The sequence below is a fragment of the Oncorhynchus masou genome, chromosome 1, assembly GCF_036934945.1.
Source record: "Oncorhynchus masou masou isolate Uvic2021 chromosome 1, UVic_Omas_1.1, whole genome shotgun sequence".
Classification (NCBI taxonomy): Eukaryota; Metazoa; Chordata; class Actinopteri; order Salmoniformes; family Salmonidae; genus Oncorhynchus; species Oncorhynchus masou.
In genome coordinates this window covers 37761017-37779101 of record NC_088212.1, presented here as the reverse complement: position 1 = coordinate 37779101, position 18085 = coordinate 37761017, and the positions used below count along the sequence as shown (strand labels likewise).

Sequence of the window (18085 nt, the reverse complement as noted above, 5' to 3'; positions counted from 1 at the left end):
CAGTACTAGCAGCATTAGAACAGCAACAAAAAAAAGGATATGTTTCATTACACTGCCGGAAAATGGGTTTGTGGTCCTTCTGAGCTTTGTCATTCGTTACCAATTACCTCGTGGCCATAGTCGTTCAGATGCACAGTGGATCCATTTACTGCAGAGAGGCGCAGGTCTTTCCAGGGACTGTGTATGTTTAAGTGGTTTTATTGGGTACGTTAGACAGGTCAGGGGTGGGAGAGAGGGGGGGGGTTTACCTTTTGGCATCCGCATCAGTGGGGGGTCACAGCACTCCATGTGGAAGCCCCGGTCACAGGAGTCACAGAACAACATGTTCTCCTACACACACACACACATATACAGTACATATTTGGTCACTCACTGCACATCATGTTTATGCTGATCTTACATTTCCACCATTTGCCGTCCTGTACTTGGACGTTCAGAAGAGAGAGAACCATCTGTAGCAGTCGTCTAAAATAGTTCTCAGTCAGTTGAAAAACACAAAAAACGATCCGAGTACCGACATACTGAGCCGAAGCACAACCAGGCACACAAGCACTCACCGCGTTTTTGCCTTGATCCTGACAGTTGCTGCAGGTCTTGCATTCGATGCACTGCCACCACAGAGCTTTGACTCGCACCGTGAGCTCCGGTGAGAACTTCAGACAGGACGGGTGGCCTAGGGGACACAGATCAACAACGTCGAAACACTCACAAGCCTGACAACCACACGAGATCAAAACACCACTCCAAAAGCTGTATAGATCCAGCTCAACCATGACGACAAACTGAAAGATTCAGACATCTAACAGAACAGCCTGTCGAAACATACATTTAGCCTAGTTCGGCGAATCAAAAACTACATCTGACCTAGTATTCAAATGAAACCCGAGACATAAATCCAAGGTGCAGGCAGGGAGGGGAAGTAGCAGGCAGTGCTTCATTGTCCCAGCACATATAAACCGTGCTGCCACAGTGCTACTCACCGCTGTTGCCACAGTCTGCACAGGAGATGAGCTCCTCTGGCTTCTTGTCGCGGTTCGACTCCTTGGTCCCCAGGCAGAAGCTGCAGATAGGGATGGGCTCTGCCACAGGCTGAGAGAGCGAGACAGACAGAGAGTGAGATATATAGATAAACGGGAGTCAGACAGGGGGGGGGGGGGTGGAGAGTGGAAGGACAGGGACACAGAAAGAGAGTCACAAAACAGCTCCATTCAACTGCTTCATTGTACCAGACAGGAGGGGGAGGGGCAGTAATTGCTGTGTCCACATTCAGATCACTGTCAATGTGCCACAGAGACAGCAGTCACAGTTCACTCAGACAGCAAATGAATAAAGAATTTGTCAGTCAGATTAAGTGAACGGCAGAGGCAGCAGACTATTCCCTGGTGATGACGTTGTGACCTCACAGATGACCATTAAAGGCTATGATGATGATGACAGCCTGCCTATACTCTCAGGTTATAACTGACGATCTAGGAGACGGTTTTGCCTTTTAGATTAGAATGTATGGACACGGGGACCTGATCCTAGATCAGCACGCCAACTGAGACGCTTGATACATACGAGCCCAGAGGTGATAGTTACTACACTACCCAGGGGTCTTTGTTCCACTCAACTGGATTCCCATATCATTTCCAGAGCAGCTCTGTGGCGTGAGCACCACTAAAGGCCCTGTTCTGTTCCGATGCTTATTCTGTAGCACACCGTCTTGACATTCACTTCTGGGGCACCATAAATCTTTTAGCATGGAGCAGGAGGAGAAGAGAGTGACCCATGAACCTGTTTGAGACACACACAAACATACATAGACACACACACACACAAACTCTCCCTCTCGCAGGGCAGCTACACAGCGCCCAGGGGGGTTGCCAGTGGTGGAGGGAGGCTGATGACCAGGCCTGGAATTTTGTGATTTTAGGCCGTTTGACCTTCAAGGGAGATGCCCAATCTGCTAGGGCACCAAGGCCACTAACCAAAATTGCCAATTAAATTGATTTGAAAACCCCGAAACAGTAGCTATTCTGTTAAGAAAAACACAAGTGTATGTAAATGTACATAAAGAATGAGCCTAAATGTCGAAGTGTAGGTGATAGCCTTTGGCTACAGCCTGTCATGTACAGACCTATGCGGACATGAGGGAGGCGCCTGAAAATGGTACAATAACCCATTCTTGAAAAAATTTGTATCTGCGAGAGCTAAGCCTTGCCTCATGGTATATTTTAGCAATAATGACACTTTTAATTACACATACTTTTGTATATAATGTGCATGTGTGCGTATGTGGACACCGCTTCAAATTAGTAGAGTCGGCAATTTCAGGCAGACCCGTTGCTGACACCTGTTGCTTACTGAAGAGCTCAGTGACTTTCAACGTGGCACCGTCATAGGACACCACCTCAGTTCGTCAAAAGTCTTCCCAGCTAGAGCTGCCCCGGGCAACTGTAAGGGCTGTTGTTGTGAAGTGGAAACAACGGCTCTGCTGCAAAGTGGTAGGCCACACAGGGTCAAAGAACAGGAGCGCCGAGTGCTGAAGCGCGTAGCATGTACAAATCATCTGTCCTCAGTTGCAACACTCACTACCAAGTTTAAAACTGCCTCTGGAAGCAAAGTCAGCACAAGAACTGTTCATCGGGAGCTTTATGAAACAGGTTTCCATGGCCGAGCAGCCGCACACAAGCCTAAGATCACCATGCGCAATGCCAAGTGTCAGTTGGAGCGGTGTAAAGATTGCCGCCATTGGACTCTGGAGCAGTGGAAACGAGTTCTCTGGAGTGATGAATCACACTTCACCATCTGGCAGTCTGTCAGACAAATCTGGGATAGGTGGACGCCAGGAGAACGCTACATGCCCAAATGCATAGCGCCAACTGTTTGGTGGAGGAAGAATAACGGGATATGCCTCTTAATGCTACAAAATACAGTACTATGACAGTCTAGGCAATTCTGTGCTTCCAACAGTTTGGGGAAGGCCCTTTCCTGTTTCAGAATGACAATGCCCCCGTGCACAAAGCGGGGTCCATACAGAAATGGTTTGTGGAGGCGAATAAAGCATAAAAGGGGTACCAACTCCTTATTAACACCCATTATTTTGGAATGAGCTGTTCGATGAACAGGTCTACACATACTTTGTCATTACTTATACACATACATACGCACACACAATCCTCTGTTCGGACCTCCACCCTGGACATGGGATCTTATCCCAGAGGCCGATCCAAAAACAATGCGGTCGCCGCAGGATTGGCAGAAGGTGAGCATGTCATACACCACTTCCGAGCATGTCATTCACCACTATCTAGACAACAAGGTGGACAAAATTATGGCACGAGTTGCCTTCCAGAGAGACAGAGAATGTAACATTCTCTTTCGCAGAAACATGGCTCACCCAGGATATGTTGTCAGAGTCGGTACAGCCACCCGGTTTCTTAGCGCATTGCGCCGACAGAAACAAACAACTCTTTGGTAAGAAGAAGGGCGGGTGTTGTATGCCTTATGGTGTAATCATGACAACAAACAGGAACTCAAGTCCTTTTGTTCACCTGACCTAGAATTCCTTACAATCAAATGCCGACCGCAGAGAATTCTCTTCGATTATAGTCACAGCCGTGTATACTTTAATAATGTCAACATATCCTACATTACTCGTCTCATATGTATATACTGCATTCTAGAGGTCGACCGATTAATTAGGGCCAATTTCAAGTTTTCATATCGGAAATTGGTATTTTTGGGCGCCGATTTGCAGATTTTTATATACCTTTATTTAACTAGGCAAGTCAGTTAAGAACACATTCTTATTTTCAATGACGGCCTAGGAACGGTGGGTTAACTGCCTTGTTCAGGGGCAGAACGACAGAGTTTTACCTTATCAGCTCAGGGATTCAAACTTGCAACCTTTGTTAATTAGTCCAAAGCAATAACGGCCTGCCGCTCTCTCGTTGCACTCCACAAGGAGACTGCCTGTTACGTGAATGCAGTAAGCCAAGGTAAGTTGCTAGCTAGCATTAAACGTATCTTATAAAAATCAATCATAATCACTAGTTAACTACACATGGTAAATGATATTACTAGATAGCGTGTCCTGTGTTGCATATAATCTGACTGACCATACAAGTATCTAAGTATCTGACTGAGCGGTGGTAGGCAGAAGCAGGCGTGTAAACATTCATTCAAACAGCACTTTTGTGCATTGTGCGTCAAGCATTGCGCTGTTTATGACTTCAAGCCTAACAACTCCCGAGGCTGGTGTACCACAAGTGAAATGGCTAGCCAGTTAGCGTGCGCTAATAGCGTTTCATACATCACTCGCTCTTAGCCTTCTGGTAGTTGTTCCCCTTACACTGGATGGGTATCGCTGCTTCGATGACGGCTGTTGCTGTTGTGTTGCTGTTTCGAGCCCAGGGAGGATTGAGGAGAGGGACGGAAGCTATACTGTTACACTGGCAATACTGAAGTGCCTATAAGAACATCCAATAGTCAAAGGTTAATGAAATACTAATGGTATAGAGGGAAATAGTCATATAATTCCTATAATAACTACAATCTAAAACTTCTTAACTGGGAATATTGAAGACTCATGTTAAAAAGGAACCACCAGCTTTCACATGTTCTCATGTTCTGAGCAAGGAACTGAAACGTTAGCACATATTGCACTTTTACTTTCTTCTCCAACACTGTTTTTGCATTATTTAAACCAAATTGAACATGTTTCATTATTTACTTGAGGCTAAATTTTATTGATGTATTGTATTAAGTTAAAATAACTGTTCATTCAGTATTGTTTTAATTGTCATTATTACAAATGTAAAATTATCCGATTAAATTGGTATCGGCTTTTTGGTCCTTGGTTTATCGGTATCGGCGGTGAAAAAAATCATAATCGGTCGACCTCTACTGCATTCTATACCATCTACAGCATCTTGCCTATGCCGCACGGCCATCGCTTATCCATAGATTTACATGTACATATTCATCCCTTACATTTGTGTATAAAGTAGTCTGTGAATTTGTTAGCGTACTTGTTAGATATTACTGCACTGTCGGAACTAGAAGCACAAGCAATTCTCTACTCTCGCATTAACGTCGGCTAACCATGTGTATGTGACCAATAAAATTTGATTTGACACACACAGTCAAAAGTTTTAGAACACCTACTCATTCAAGGGTTTTTATTTTTACTATTTTCTACATTGTAGAATAATCATGAAGACATCAAAATTATGAAATAACACATATGGAATCAGGAAGTAACCAAAAAAAGTTAAACAAACCCAAATATATTTTATATTTGAGATTCTTCAAAGTAGCCACCCTTTGCCTTGACGGCTTTGCACACGCTTGGCATTCTCTCAACCAGCTTCACCTGGAATGCTTTTCCAACAGTCTTGAAGCAGTTCCCACATATGCTGAGCACTTGTTGGCTGCTTTTTTTAAAATTAATTTAATTAATTAAATTTATTTCAATTGACCGATTTACTCATATGAACGATAACTCAGTAAAATCTTTTGAATTTGAATTTGAAGCATGTTGCATTTATATTTTTGTAGGCTAAACACCAGTCATGTTTTATAAAAGTAATGAAGGATAACTATTAATATGTAAAGGCTCGATTCTGTGACATACATGAGACACTGTTCGTTCCGATAGGAGAAAAAGGCCAATGCCTGTTTTGCACTGCAACATCCCCCACCTTGCAATCGGAGTGGAGGCAGCCAACATTTTGAAACTATTAAACCATAAACGTAATTACTTAAAACCTCAATGTTTTGTCCTTTTATGTAGGCATGTCTTACCATGTTCCGGCCATAGGAATGTTAAAAGTATTAAACACTTCCTCATATGCCGTTGAAACCAGCAATTCTCTCATGTTCCCAACTTTCTTTCGTTGTCCAGCAGCCAAAGACACAATCCTAGTCATATTAAAAGGCCATGCTTGTGGTCGCTTCTTTAGATCTTCCCTCATTCTACATTTTGTTTTGATAATTTCATCTCAGTCATATCAAACCGCTTGCATTTGCGGTGTACTTTTGAGAACTGCGTTTTCCCGCTAATTGCATTTGGGAACATTCGCGCTTATACTGCCATGTGCGCATTGCGACCTTTATAAAATGTGAGCAAATAGCCTAATAGTTTAGCAACATTTTAAGCTAAACGTTCTGATCTGTTGCATCAGCCAGTTATTTATGTTTTTATTTTTTATGTACAGCGGTAGTATTATTTGGGATCTATCGCATCCCACAATTGTCCCAGTGTATGTTTGGAATATTTATATTTTGCACAGAAGGTCAAGCTGACCAATAAAATAGGTCAACTTTTGTACTGTGGGGGATAGTAGATTAACATAGGCTAGTGTTTTTACTGTTTGTTAGACCTTCTCATCTTATTGGCCGAAGAAAAGTTAACGTGGACCGTTCTATCATCTTCAACATGCGCCTCGAAATTCAATAAGGACGTGCACCGTTCCATCCCCAATGTGTCTGGCTTCACTTGTAGCCTACTTCGGAGCTGCAATGCCTGTGAGAAGGACCCGATCACGTGATGGGTATTGGCTAATAAGAATTGAGATATTGGAGAGAGCCATGCGAGTGTGAGGTGCTTCGGAGTAGGCTACGGCGATTGGCAGCCGGGAAAAGGGAATTATGAATATTATATCCAGTCCAAGGGAACAATGGCCACAAGGCATGATTTTTTCTTTTATCGGGGGGGGGACATATCGGCCACAAAGCGGCATCGATGGCCATGGCCGCCGAGAAATTCGAGCCCTGCTGATGACTAAAGGGGGCTGGGAGGTAGGGGGCCTGGACTGGGGCTGGGGTTAGGCTATAGGGCTGGCGCTAGGGTACAGGTTTGGGGCAGGGTGGGAGGGACTCGGTGGGCTGGGGCAGGTACAAAGATATTCCTGGCTGGCTGGCCATAGCTCAACACGGGGAGGGAAGAGGGAAGGAGCAAGTCCAGGCAGGGAGTAAGGAGAGACGGGCTGAAGAGCTTGATTTAATGAGTTCATTTATCTCGGACTCAGGCTCCCACTTTCCATACAGGGACACCTCTCATCACACGACAAACACACAGAGACACAGAGAGAGAGAGAGAGAGAAAGAGAGCCAGAGGAAGAGAGAAAATATGTCAGCAGCCCTTTGGTGCAGCCTCCCAATCATTCCTGCCAGTTCAGCGGGAGGGAAGGGATTGACCTGTGTCTGTGAGCTCTCACACTCGTTTGCTTTCTCCGCGAGTAACCAGCGCAGGCAGAGTCCAGGCATCGTTTTTCATACAAACATTACAGTGCAGGGTTTAATTTGTGACATGACTAATTACTGTCTGACTGACTAAAATAATCCAAAAGATACAAAAGAACTAATTGTTTTCCAAGATATGTGTGGGAGAAATGGAATAGGCCTACATTTCATTTAAAATCCTCATGAGATTTGCTTTCTTTATTTCAAAAGCCAACATTTGTCACGTTAGTCTTAGGTTTCCCTCCTTTTTTACTTTACTAACATCGGACTACTGCTGGGCATATTTTTAAACCTCTGTCTCTGTGTGTCTCTCTCTGTGTGTGTGTGTCTCCTCTATGCACACTAGATAAGAGAGATGATTTCAACAGGAAACACCAGTTAGTCACAACACAGACACGCCTATAACGTCTCACCATGCCAACAGAGTAATCTACCCGCTCGACTTGAACAACAACTACAGACAGAGACCAAAACACGTCCTTCAGGTTAGAGTGAGGGCTCAGGTCCTTTATACTGAGACGGGCAGGGAGAGTCTCCATCTCTATCCTGACACGTCTAACCCTCTGTATCACTAAGGGCCTACACTTGAGCAAAAACAGAGCCTAGTTGATAGAAAGGTTTGTAGGACTGCATTTTCCACAGATTAGATGTGAAAGATACACTGGCCCATGTTACAGGGGCAGATGTGTGGGGTGTACAATACACTAGCTGAGAGATGTACTGTGAGAGTGGCCTGGTTTCTCCTTGTCCATTTGCAGTGGTACTGGGTGTAATAGAGGTGGAGGGAGATAATGAAAGAGAGAGCAATGAAGAGAGGACGGGAGGATAAGGATGAAGGGGGGGAGGAGGGGAATAGGATGCGAGTGTGCAACAGAGGGGGGGGGGGGGGGTGAATGGGAAAAGCTGTCCTGTTGTCCTTGTCTCCTCTCAAGTCAAGGTTCTCATTAACATGTGAAACCCATCTCAATGTCCAACCAGGTGGTGCCGGGCAGCCACCTCCCCAACACAGACCCAAACCTCTTACCACAACCTCATTGATCATTGTTACACACTGCTAACTCGCGCACACTCACGTCACGAGAAATACACACACACACGAGAAACACACGCCCACTTGGCCATAGCAGGAATATGGAATGGAGGACTACTTAACATAGAGATGAAGTCGCAGGTTTACATACAACTTAGCCAAATACATTTAAACTCAGTTTGTCACAATTCCTGACATTTCATCCTCGTTAAAAATTCCCTGTCTTAGGTCAGTTAGGATCGCCACTTTATTTTCAGAATGTGAAATGTCAGAATAATAGTAGAGAGAATGATTTATTTCAGCTATTGTTTCTTTCAACACATTCCCAGTAGGAGCTTACATACACTCAATTAGTATTTGGTAGCATTGCCTTTAAATTGTTTAACTTGGGTCAAACATTTCAGGTAGCCTTCCACAAGCTTCCCACAATAAGTTGGGTGAATTTTGGCCCATTCCTCCTGACAGAGCTGGTGTAACGAAGTCAGGTTTGTAGGCCTCCTCGCAAACACACTTTTTCAGATCTGCCCACAAATATTCTATGGGATTGAGGTCAGGGCTTTGTGATGGCCACTCAAATACCTTGCCTTTCTTGTCCTTAAGCCATTCTGCCACATCTTTGGAAGTATGCTTGGGGTCATTGTCTGTTTGGAAGACCCATTTGCGACCAAGCTTTAACTTCCTGACTGATGTCTTGAGATGTTACTTCAATATATCCACATCATTTTCCTCCTCATGATGCCATCTATTTTGTGAAGTGCACCAGTCCTTCCGACAGCAAAGCACCCCCACAACATGATGCTGCCACCCCCGTGCTTCACGGTTGGGATGGTGTTCTTCGGCTTGCAAGCCTCCCCCTTTTTCCTCCAAACATAACGATGGTCATTATGGCCAAACAGTTATGGCCAGACATTTCTCCAAAAACTATGATCTTTGTCCCCATGTGCAGTTGCAAACCGTAGTCTGGCTTTTTTTATGGCAGTTTGGAGCAGTGGCTTCTTCCTTGCTGAGCGGCCTTTCAGATTATGTCGGTATAGGATTTGTTTTACTGTGGAAATATATACTTTTGTACATTTTTCCTCTAGCATCTTCACAAGGTCCTTTACTGTTGTTCTGGGATTTATTCACACTTTTCGCACAAAAGTACATTAATCGCTAGGAGACAGAACGTGTCTCCTTCCTGAGCGGTATGACGGCTGTGTGGGCCTATGGTGTTTATACTTGCATACTATTGTTTGTACAGGTGAACGTGGCACCTTCAGGCATTTGAAAATTGCTCCCAAGGATGAACCAGACTTGTGGAGGTCCAAAAGAAAATGAGGACTTGGCTGATTTCTTTTGATTTTCCCATGATGTCAAGCAAAGAGGCACTGAGTTGGAAGGTAGGCTTTGAAATATATCCACAGGCACACCTCCAATTGACTCAAATGATGTCAATTAGCCTATCAGAAGCTTCTAAAGCAATGACATTTTCTAGAATTTACCAAGCTGTTTAAAAGGCAGTCAACTTAGTGTATGTAAACTTCTGACTCACTGTAATTGTGATCGATTATTTCACTTATAAATCACTGTCTGTAAAAAAACTGTTGGAAAAATTACTTGTGTCATGCACAAGGTAGATGTCCTAACCGACTTGCCAAAATGATAGTTTGTTAACAAGAAATTTGTGGAGTGGTTGAAAAATGAGTTTTAATGAGTCCAACCTGAGTCTATGTAAACTTCCGACTTCAACTGACGGTGGAGTAATAAAACGTGGTTCGATGGCTCAGTTGGTTGAGTGGAGAATGCTGTTAGGAACACCCGAGTAGTGGGTTTGACTCCTGCACGGACCAGTTGACCACATTCTGAAAAGCTGTAAAACGGACAAAATCTATTTGGATGAACTCCATCACCATATTATTATACATGTTGGGGTTTCAGTTGAAATAGACAAGCTTCCTGCCAGTCTAGCCATTGGAAGCAGTGGGGCACCGTACAGTAGTGAGATTAACGAGGTAACAAGGGTAAATCCCCTGTATCGAAAAGTTACAAGTTGGCCATGTGTGGTGTGTGGGGCAGCAAAATACTTCCCAGATGGAGAACACATTGACCCCATTTGCTGGATTATAGGTCCAGTCACTCACAGCAACAAACAAACATTCTCATCGCTCTCTCCCTTCCTAACCACTTTATCTTCAGTCAGTCTGATAATGGCTCTCCGCCAGACTATTGTCCAGATGATGTGTGTCTGGGTGTTAATGTCAGCACCTCTGGTGTGAATGTGGAAAGTCAGAACACCTAGCCAGTGAAATATGAGCTCTGTTAGATTATAATAGTGACACACCATCACTAACAACCTGTTCATAATACACCCCTATTTAAAGTCCAAGCATAGGCTGAATACGTCCATAAGAAAATATCATTGCCCGAGTGAAGAATAGGTCAATGGACGTGGACTGAGCACAGAGTAGAAGCATATTCAAATTTTGAAAGCAGCATACCACCCATACATATCACTGCTGGCTTGCTTCTGAAGCTATGCAGGGTTGGTCCTGGTCAGTTCCTGGATGGGAGACCAGATGCTGCTGGAAGTGGTGTTGGAAGGCCAGTAGGAGGCACTCTTTCCTCTAGTCTAAAAAAAATATCCCAATGCCCCAGGGCAGTGATTGGGGACACTGTCCTGTGTAGGGTGCAGTCTTTCGGCTGGGACGTTAAACGGGTGTCCTGACTCTGAGGTCATTAAAGATCCCATGGCACTTATCGTAAGAGTAGGCGTGTTACAACTTCTTATGGTATAGGGGGCAGCATTTTCACTTTTGGATAAATAGCATGCACAATTTCAACTTCCTGCTACTCATGCCAAGAATATAAGATATGCATATTATTAGTAGATTTGGATAGAAAACACTGAAGTTTCTAAAACTGTTTGAATCATGTCTGTGAGTATAACAGAAACTTATGTAGCAGGCAAAACCCAGAGGACTAACCGTTCAGATTTTTTTTTTTAGGTCTCTGTCTGTTCAGTGAGTTCTCATTGGGAAATTATATTTCTTAGGCACTTGTTTTCAGTTCCTACTGCTTCCACTGGATGTCACCAGTCTTTGGAATTTGGTTGAGGTTATTCCTTTGTGCAATGAAGAAGTTTTCCCATCTAGGAAATGGGTAACACTGTTGAGACTTGCGCAAGACTTGAAAAGTAGCGTTAGTTTCCTCTCGCCCTCTATTGAAAACAGATAGACCCATCTTCAATTTGATCGATTATTAATGTTTAAAAATACTTAAGTTGTATTACAAAAGTAGTTTGAAATGTTTTGGCAAAGTTTACAGGCAACTTTTGAGATATTTTGTAGTGACGTCGCGCAATTTGGAAGCTGTTTTTTCTGGATCAAACGTACCAAATAAATTTACATTTTGGATATTATTGGACAGAATTAATCAAACAAAAGGACCAATTCTGATGTTTATGGGACATATTGGAGTGCCAACAAAAGAAGCTCGTCAAAGGTAAGGCATTTTATTTCTGCGTTTTGTGTAGAGCCTGCAGGGTTGAAATATGCTACTCTCTTTGTTTACTGTTGTGCTATCATCAGATAATAGCTTCTTATGCTTTCGCAGGAAAAGCCTTTTTAAAATCTGACATGTTGGCTGGACTCACAACGAGTGTAGCTTTAATTGAGTATCTTACATGTGTGATTTAATGAAAGTTTGATTTTTTTTAATCATTTTATTTGAATTTGCCGCGCTGCATTTTCCCAGGCTTTTGGCCAAGTGGGACGCAAGCGTCCCCTATACCATAAGAGGTTATTAACCCCGGTGTCCTGGCTAAATTCCCAATCTGGCCCTCAATCCATCACGGTCACCTAATAATCCCCAGTTTACAATTGGCTCATTCATCCCCCTCTCCCCTGTAACTATTCCCAAGGGGGTTGCTGCAAATGAGAACGTGTTCTCTGTCAACTTACCTGGTAAAATAACAGATAAATAAAATAAAAAATTACACCTCAAGATGGGGCGACCAAGCAATGTTGCTGTGTGTATAAACAGGTATGTGTGTAGATGTATGCGTGCGTTTGTTAGACTCAAACTCAAATTAAAACCTTTCAATGGAGGATAATTTTTTTATTACTGGGAGTAATATTTTTCCTGCTAAAATAAAATATTGTAAAAATAAAAAAGTGATGTCTCCTTTAAGTACACCGGGTGATGCGTTGGTTAAAAAGGTAAACAATGGCTGCCTCCAAAGTAAATCAACCTAAACTTCCCTAGACTCCATACACCTCCCTATAAGATGGTTTCGTCCACTAACAAATATCAGCCCTGTACTGGCTGTGAATGTTTTCCTCAAACCTACTTGTTCCATTGGTTTACTAGTCTGCTAATATATCTGCTCTATTGTCAACCACTACCCAAAAAGGCTTCAAAGGCATTGCCATCACGGCCCTGAAAGATGGTCCTCTCTCTTGACCCCAATGGTGTCCACTACTAAGAGAAAATGCTTTGTTCTTAACTGACTTGCCTTGTTAAATAGAGGTTGAATAAAGTACTCTGCCCGGCCACCTCTCTGACCTGGACGGCGCCACACACACACACACACACACACACACACACACACACACACACACAGAGAGAGAGAGACAATGACGTAGTGGTGGGGAGACTGCACTGACCCAGGGCACATAATCAATGTTTACTGGTATTTTGTATTCATGTCCTGTGTAGCGCTCTTCCTTCACCTTGAGCAGAAAGAAAACACTAGAAAGAAAACACTAGATGGTTGTAATGTTCGCTAAAAAGGGAAAGGACAGCTAACATCTATGCAAGAGGTTTCAGTAATTAGCCTACCCTACACAGGGCGAGCAGTACATGCGTATGCCATTACGTTTTGAAAGTGACTGGGATAAAGATCAAATTAGGCCTAACTACAGTACAGCTCATTCATAGGTAGACAGCCACCATGCTAGCTGACAGAACAAAGCCCACGTGGTCACAGAACACCATCTCCCCGGTCAGTGTTGTTTCAGTTGTTGTCCCTCCCGCGACACGGCAACGTCAGTGAGGAGAACTCTGCTTCTCCTGGGTCCAGCTGCTGTGAAAAGGGCAAACGCAGGGCCATAATCGCTCTTCACCTCACCGCTCTTCCCGACAACAGACTCAGGCCCATCCCCATCATATCCCCGTCCACTAGCCTCCTAATGGCCCACTAGGCTCATAACTACAGACAGCTACGGGTGGCTCATCTCAGGAAAAGCAGAGGTTTCCCATGTATATATCCGTGACCCTTGGATGACTCCACACACCCCTCGCCTCCCCCAATCTGGCCCGCCAGTGACCTCCTAATAGGGCGAGAGCGAGTGGGTCTGCGATCCTGTTTGAATGGAGCTGGGCGACACAGTCATTCGGGTGTCGAGTACACAAATCTCCCCTGCAATGGGGTCAAAGCCGAGGCTTATTCATTTGTTTTGCTTTATTTCCCCTCCTTTCCTCCTCTCACCCACCCCTTCCCTTTCTAAATCACAACCCATAACAATCATGCAGGCAATATGGCACTGATGAGACTTCGCCTGAGTGAGAGAGTGAGAGAAGTGTGAGTGTCGCGTCACACCCCACCAGCCACACACAAACACAGTGGGGCTAGCTAGAGGACAGGAGGTGGAGAGAGAGGCTCTATAGCTGAGATATGGAGAGACGGCTACTTGAATACTGCAAATAGCAGCATAAGAGGAACAGAGCTGTCTGGAGTGGAGGTTGTGTGAATGACAAAGAGAAACATTCAAATAACTCTCCGCCAGACTGGCAGCTGTTGTAGTAGCAGTACACCCACGGTTCACCATGCAACGCCTCCAAGCAACACATGAACACTACAACGAAAGAGCCCGTTAACTCACTACGAAAGTCATTCGACTAAGTCAAAGACTGATCAGTCTTCAGCAGAGGCCCATCTGTGCCAGAGGGTCTGTAGTGCGTTAGCCTACACAGCCCTCGAGCCAGCAAGCCAGCCAATCAGTCAGCCAGCCAGGCATATGACTCCTGGCTGCTCACACCACTCTAATCCCAGGGTGCTTCCCAAATGGCACCCTATTCCCTTTATTGGGTACTACTTTTGACCGGGGCCCTTAGGGCTCTGATCAAAAGCAGTGCACCGTGTAGGGGATAGGGTGCCATCAGGACCCAACCCTGCAGAATGAACCCGAAGCCCACACGAGACAAGCCACCTTGCACGGCAGAGTAGAGATTTACAACACCCCCAGTCACAACAAAGTCTGTCTGGAGGGGCAAGGGCAGGACCTTTCAAATCACTATACACTACATCCTGGGTGGGACATTAACACCAGACACATGCTGGTAGATTTTGACATCCCCTGGTAGAATGTCTATTCCTCCCAGCGACACTGACAGTTGGTCACACAGAGCAGTTATTTTATAATTTTCTTATTAAACAAAGCCCCCCATGTAAAAAAATAAATAATAATAATTTGAAAAACTGTGTGTGTGTCAGTTCTGGATGAGATAATCTCAAATGGTACAGTGGTGAAAGCAGGATGGGGTACAGCTGCAGCATAGGTTCAATATTTGGTTCAAACAATAGAGAGAGAAAGGTGGCGCTCTTGCCCACTGAAATGGGTCAATAACACACACTGATATCCACTTCTGTCTGTCATGTTCTGGCTTTCCCTTTGAAATCCCTTTCAATCAATCAAAAAAAAAAAAAAAATTCATTAACTGTTGTTTTAATGTTACAAAACATGTGCGTGCATTTTCTGTGATTTAGCGTCATAATTTATTCACCTGCTGAAAAACAAATGTGAGTGGCTGGTAACATTTGGTCGTGGACCACCCGCTGCAGCAGCTGGACCAAAAAGTTAAATTTCCACCCTTCCACAATTCCAACTGATGGCTGATGTGTGTGTGTGTGTACTGTATGCGTTACTGTAGGGGTGCATGTGTGTGTGTACAGTATGTCAGCTTGCACGCGCTTGTGTTGGTTCACAGTGCATGCCATACGTTTATATGTGTGCATGAACGCATGCAATGGGTGTTATGCATGTTAGCTATGTGCGGTCCTGCCCCTGGGTAGTAGGAGAGGTTAGTGCCCATCCGGCTGCGGACTGTCAGGTTACCCTGTGGGTGTGTCTTCTGGCACCGTACTGGCCTGCATGTCTGCTCCTCTGCCACTGTCTCAGTCTCTTTTCTCTCAACCCCCCCCCCCCCTCCCTCTTCGTGACTGGGTAAGGTGGCCCAGAGCATGCGTCAGCCAGGCCTCTTCCTCTGCTCGTCCTGTTTTTTTTTTCTCTCTCCCACACACGCACACTCTCTTCCTCTCATCTCCTGACAGCTCCTGACAGGGAGCAGCCCTGCAGCTGGTCGCCAGTCGCTCTCGCCCCAGCAGGACGCTCGCTATGGCGCCATGTGAATCTTCCCTGACCTCCTCCTCCCCTCTCTTTCTCCTCTTGCTGCATGCCTGAGACAGAAGGTTGGAGAGCAGCCCTCGCCCCTGGCAGCCGACCAAAGAGCACTAAGCTCATCCGCCTTGCACGACGCTCCACTCACTCCTGCTGCCTCCTGGAGCATGCGACACGCCACCACTACGCCCAGACCCACCGCTGGCCCCCTGAAAGAGACACTGAAAGCCCTGGTACTCTGTGCCCAAGCCAGGGCTCCGAATACACACAGGTCGAATCGACCCACTGACTGCCACAGCGATGATACGCTTGTCACCCCCCCCTCCCCTCCCTCCCTTATGGAGCTACATGTGGACCAACCTCTTGTACGCTCACATAGGGATTAAAACAGACTGCTGTCTAAGGTCTCTCTCTCACAGCTCTCCGACGGTCTTCCGGGTCAAGCGTCTCAAAACTGGGAGTCAATTTAGCAACAGTGTGTGGCTTTAGGGTCATGTTAATCACACAGAGACATGCAAAACATCTCGTCTCGTCCCTTGCCTATATTCACGCTCCTATCTACGAAAATGATTTGACCATTTGACACCAGTGACCACTCACTCCAGCAACGACATTATCAGTCAACCCACGGCGTGCAAACATATTGCTCATGCAATCTGTAAGTTATTGCCATAAAAAGGAGCAAGAGATTTTGTGAGAGTACAGTGCACTGACCGGGTAAAAATGAAACTAAGTTCCAGGCTTGGCTTTGTGGGTTGCCAAACTCTACTGCCTGGCTGCCTGACCTGGCTACTAATTACACGTGATAAAGTAACATTTTAGGCGTCTTCCCTGGCAGCCTTACCACGACATGGAATCTACTATTCAGAATAAAAGGTTGAGCCCTGCTAAGATTGATCGTGTGGTGGGTGTTCTGCCTTCAGCCTTGATTGTTTATTTCTTCCCACTGCCACAAAGGACAAATAAATGACCAATTGCTCTTTTAACAGTTAACCTTTTACACTTACACTGCATGTTTAAACAGAGACATTACATTGAGGAAGAGAATGTAGATGTATGGGACGGTGTGTGGCTTACCTTGTCCTTCTCGTGTGGCAGGAGGCGGACGGGTGGCAGGGAGTCCAACACCACAGTACCCGTCCCATCTGACTGGGAGCTGCGGCTGATGAGACGGAACAGCAGCCCATTCTTGGCCACTCTACCGTGGGCACACGCCCGCTTCAGCGCAACCCTCAGCTGCTGGTGGAACAGGCCGGGCCCCATGGAGCCACTGCCGGACAGGTAGGCCGCCACATCACCCTGGCACTTGAGGAAGCGCTCAACACTCTTTAGGGTGGAGCCCCCTGGCTCATGAAGCCCCTCCAGGGAACGCTTGATCAGCTTGTTCCAGTCCAGTCCTGGTTTCTTCCCAGAGTGATGGTGGCTTCCCCCATGACCCCCATCCTCATGATGACCATCCTCTCCGTCTCCTTCCCCTTCACCGCTGCCCAGGCAGGGCTTGGGAAAGGCCAAGCGGCCAGGATTCTCTGGGTCCTTGTAGGAGTTGAGCCCCTTGTTAGACACTTTGAGAATAGTTCCATCCTTGACGCTGAGCTCCAGCTGTTCCAGTACAGTCTTGCGGTCCAGCCCGTGGGACATGGACACAGCGTTGCATATCCTTTCCTCCGACGGCCGCTGCTTCTGCTTCTTCACCTTCTTGATGGCCTCCAGGATCCAGGTGGTGTACATCGGGTTGGCCAGCTTCACCATGGCTGTGGCTGGAGGTCACGATGACGACACACACGCTAACACCCGTGGCGGGCAAAAGGTAAGCGTCCTGCGGCCTAAGCCGCCGCCTCCTCCTCCTCCTCGCCCCTCTGCCCAAGGACTATCCTTTGTCCCGGGGCTGCACAGAGTCCCTCAGAGCCTAAGCACGAGCAGCACGGCAGGGAGCAGCTCACCATAGCATTGCCCACCCCACCCACCCCCCCAAAAAATAAAACCTGGTCACCCACTACCTTCTCCCGGTTGGGTCAGTTAGCCTGAGGGAGAGCAGTGTCGTGGAGCACCAGATACTACACTAACTCTGGAGCTGTGGAGGACTGACTCGCACACTACGGCGGCTTTCACAATAACACTTAGGTATCTCCAACTACTGCCTGTTTCAAAAGGACAGAGGGAGAAACAGATAGAAACCTGTTGATTCAGTCTCCAATCAATGTAAATAACAGGCTCTCAATGTGATGTTGAAACTGTGACCGTCATCTTGAGTTCAAGATCAGTTGTAGTGTTTGGGAAGTCCAGGAGGATTTAAATGTCCTTCAGCCACGCGGCTCCAGTCGTTCTCTAGTCGTTCTCTAGTCGTTCTCTTTCCTCTCTCCCTAGTGGTATCCACCTGTTCTAAGGCCTGGAAGGGAACAGATATCATGCCCCATGGAGCAGCGAGGGCTAATCACCTTCATGCCAATTG

General features: G+C 45.8%; 1 protein-coding gene across 1 annotated transcript in view; it reads right to left on the bottom strand.

Moving 5' to 3' along the window:
- LOC135543499 (histone acetyltransferase KAT6A-like) overlaps positions 1-17578 on the bottom strand; it is a 35207-nt gene extending 17629 nt beyond the window's left edge. Inside the window, exons 1-4 of the mRNA XM_064970815.1 lie at positions 16714-17578; positions 981-1089; positions 558-673; positions 249-330 (exon numbers count right to left, since the gene is read on the bottom strand). Of these exons, the coding sequence (XP_064826887.1) occupies positions 249-330; positions 558-673; positions 981-1089; positions 16714-17385 (979 nt within the window). The 5' untranslated portion in view covers positions 17386-17578. The remainder of the gene's footprint in view (positions 1-248; positions 331-557; positions 674-980; positions 1090-16713) is intronic.
- Between the last annotated feature and the right edge of the window lie 507 nt (positions 17579-18085).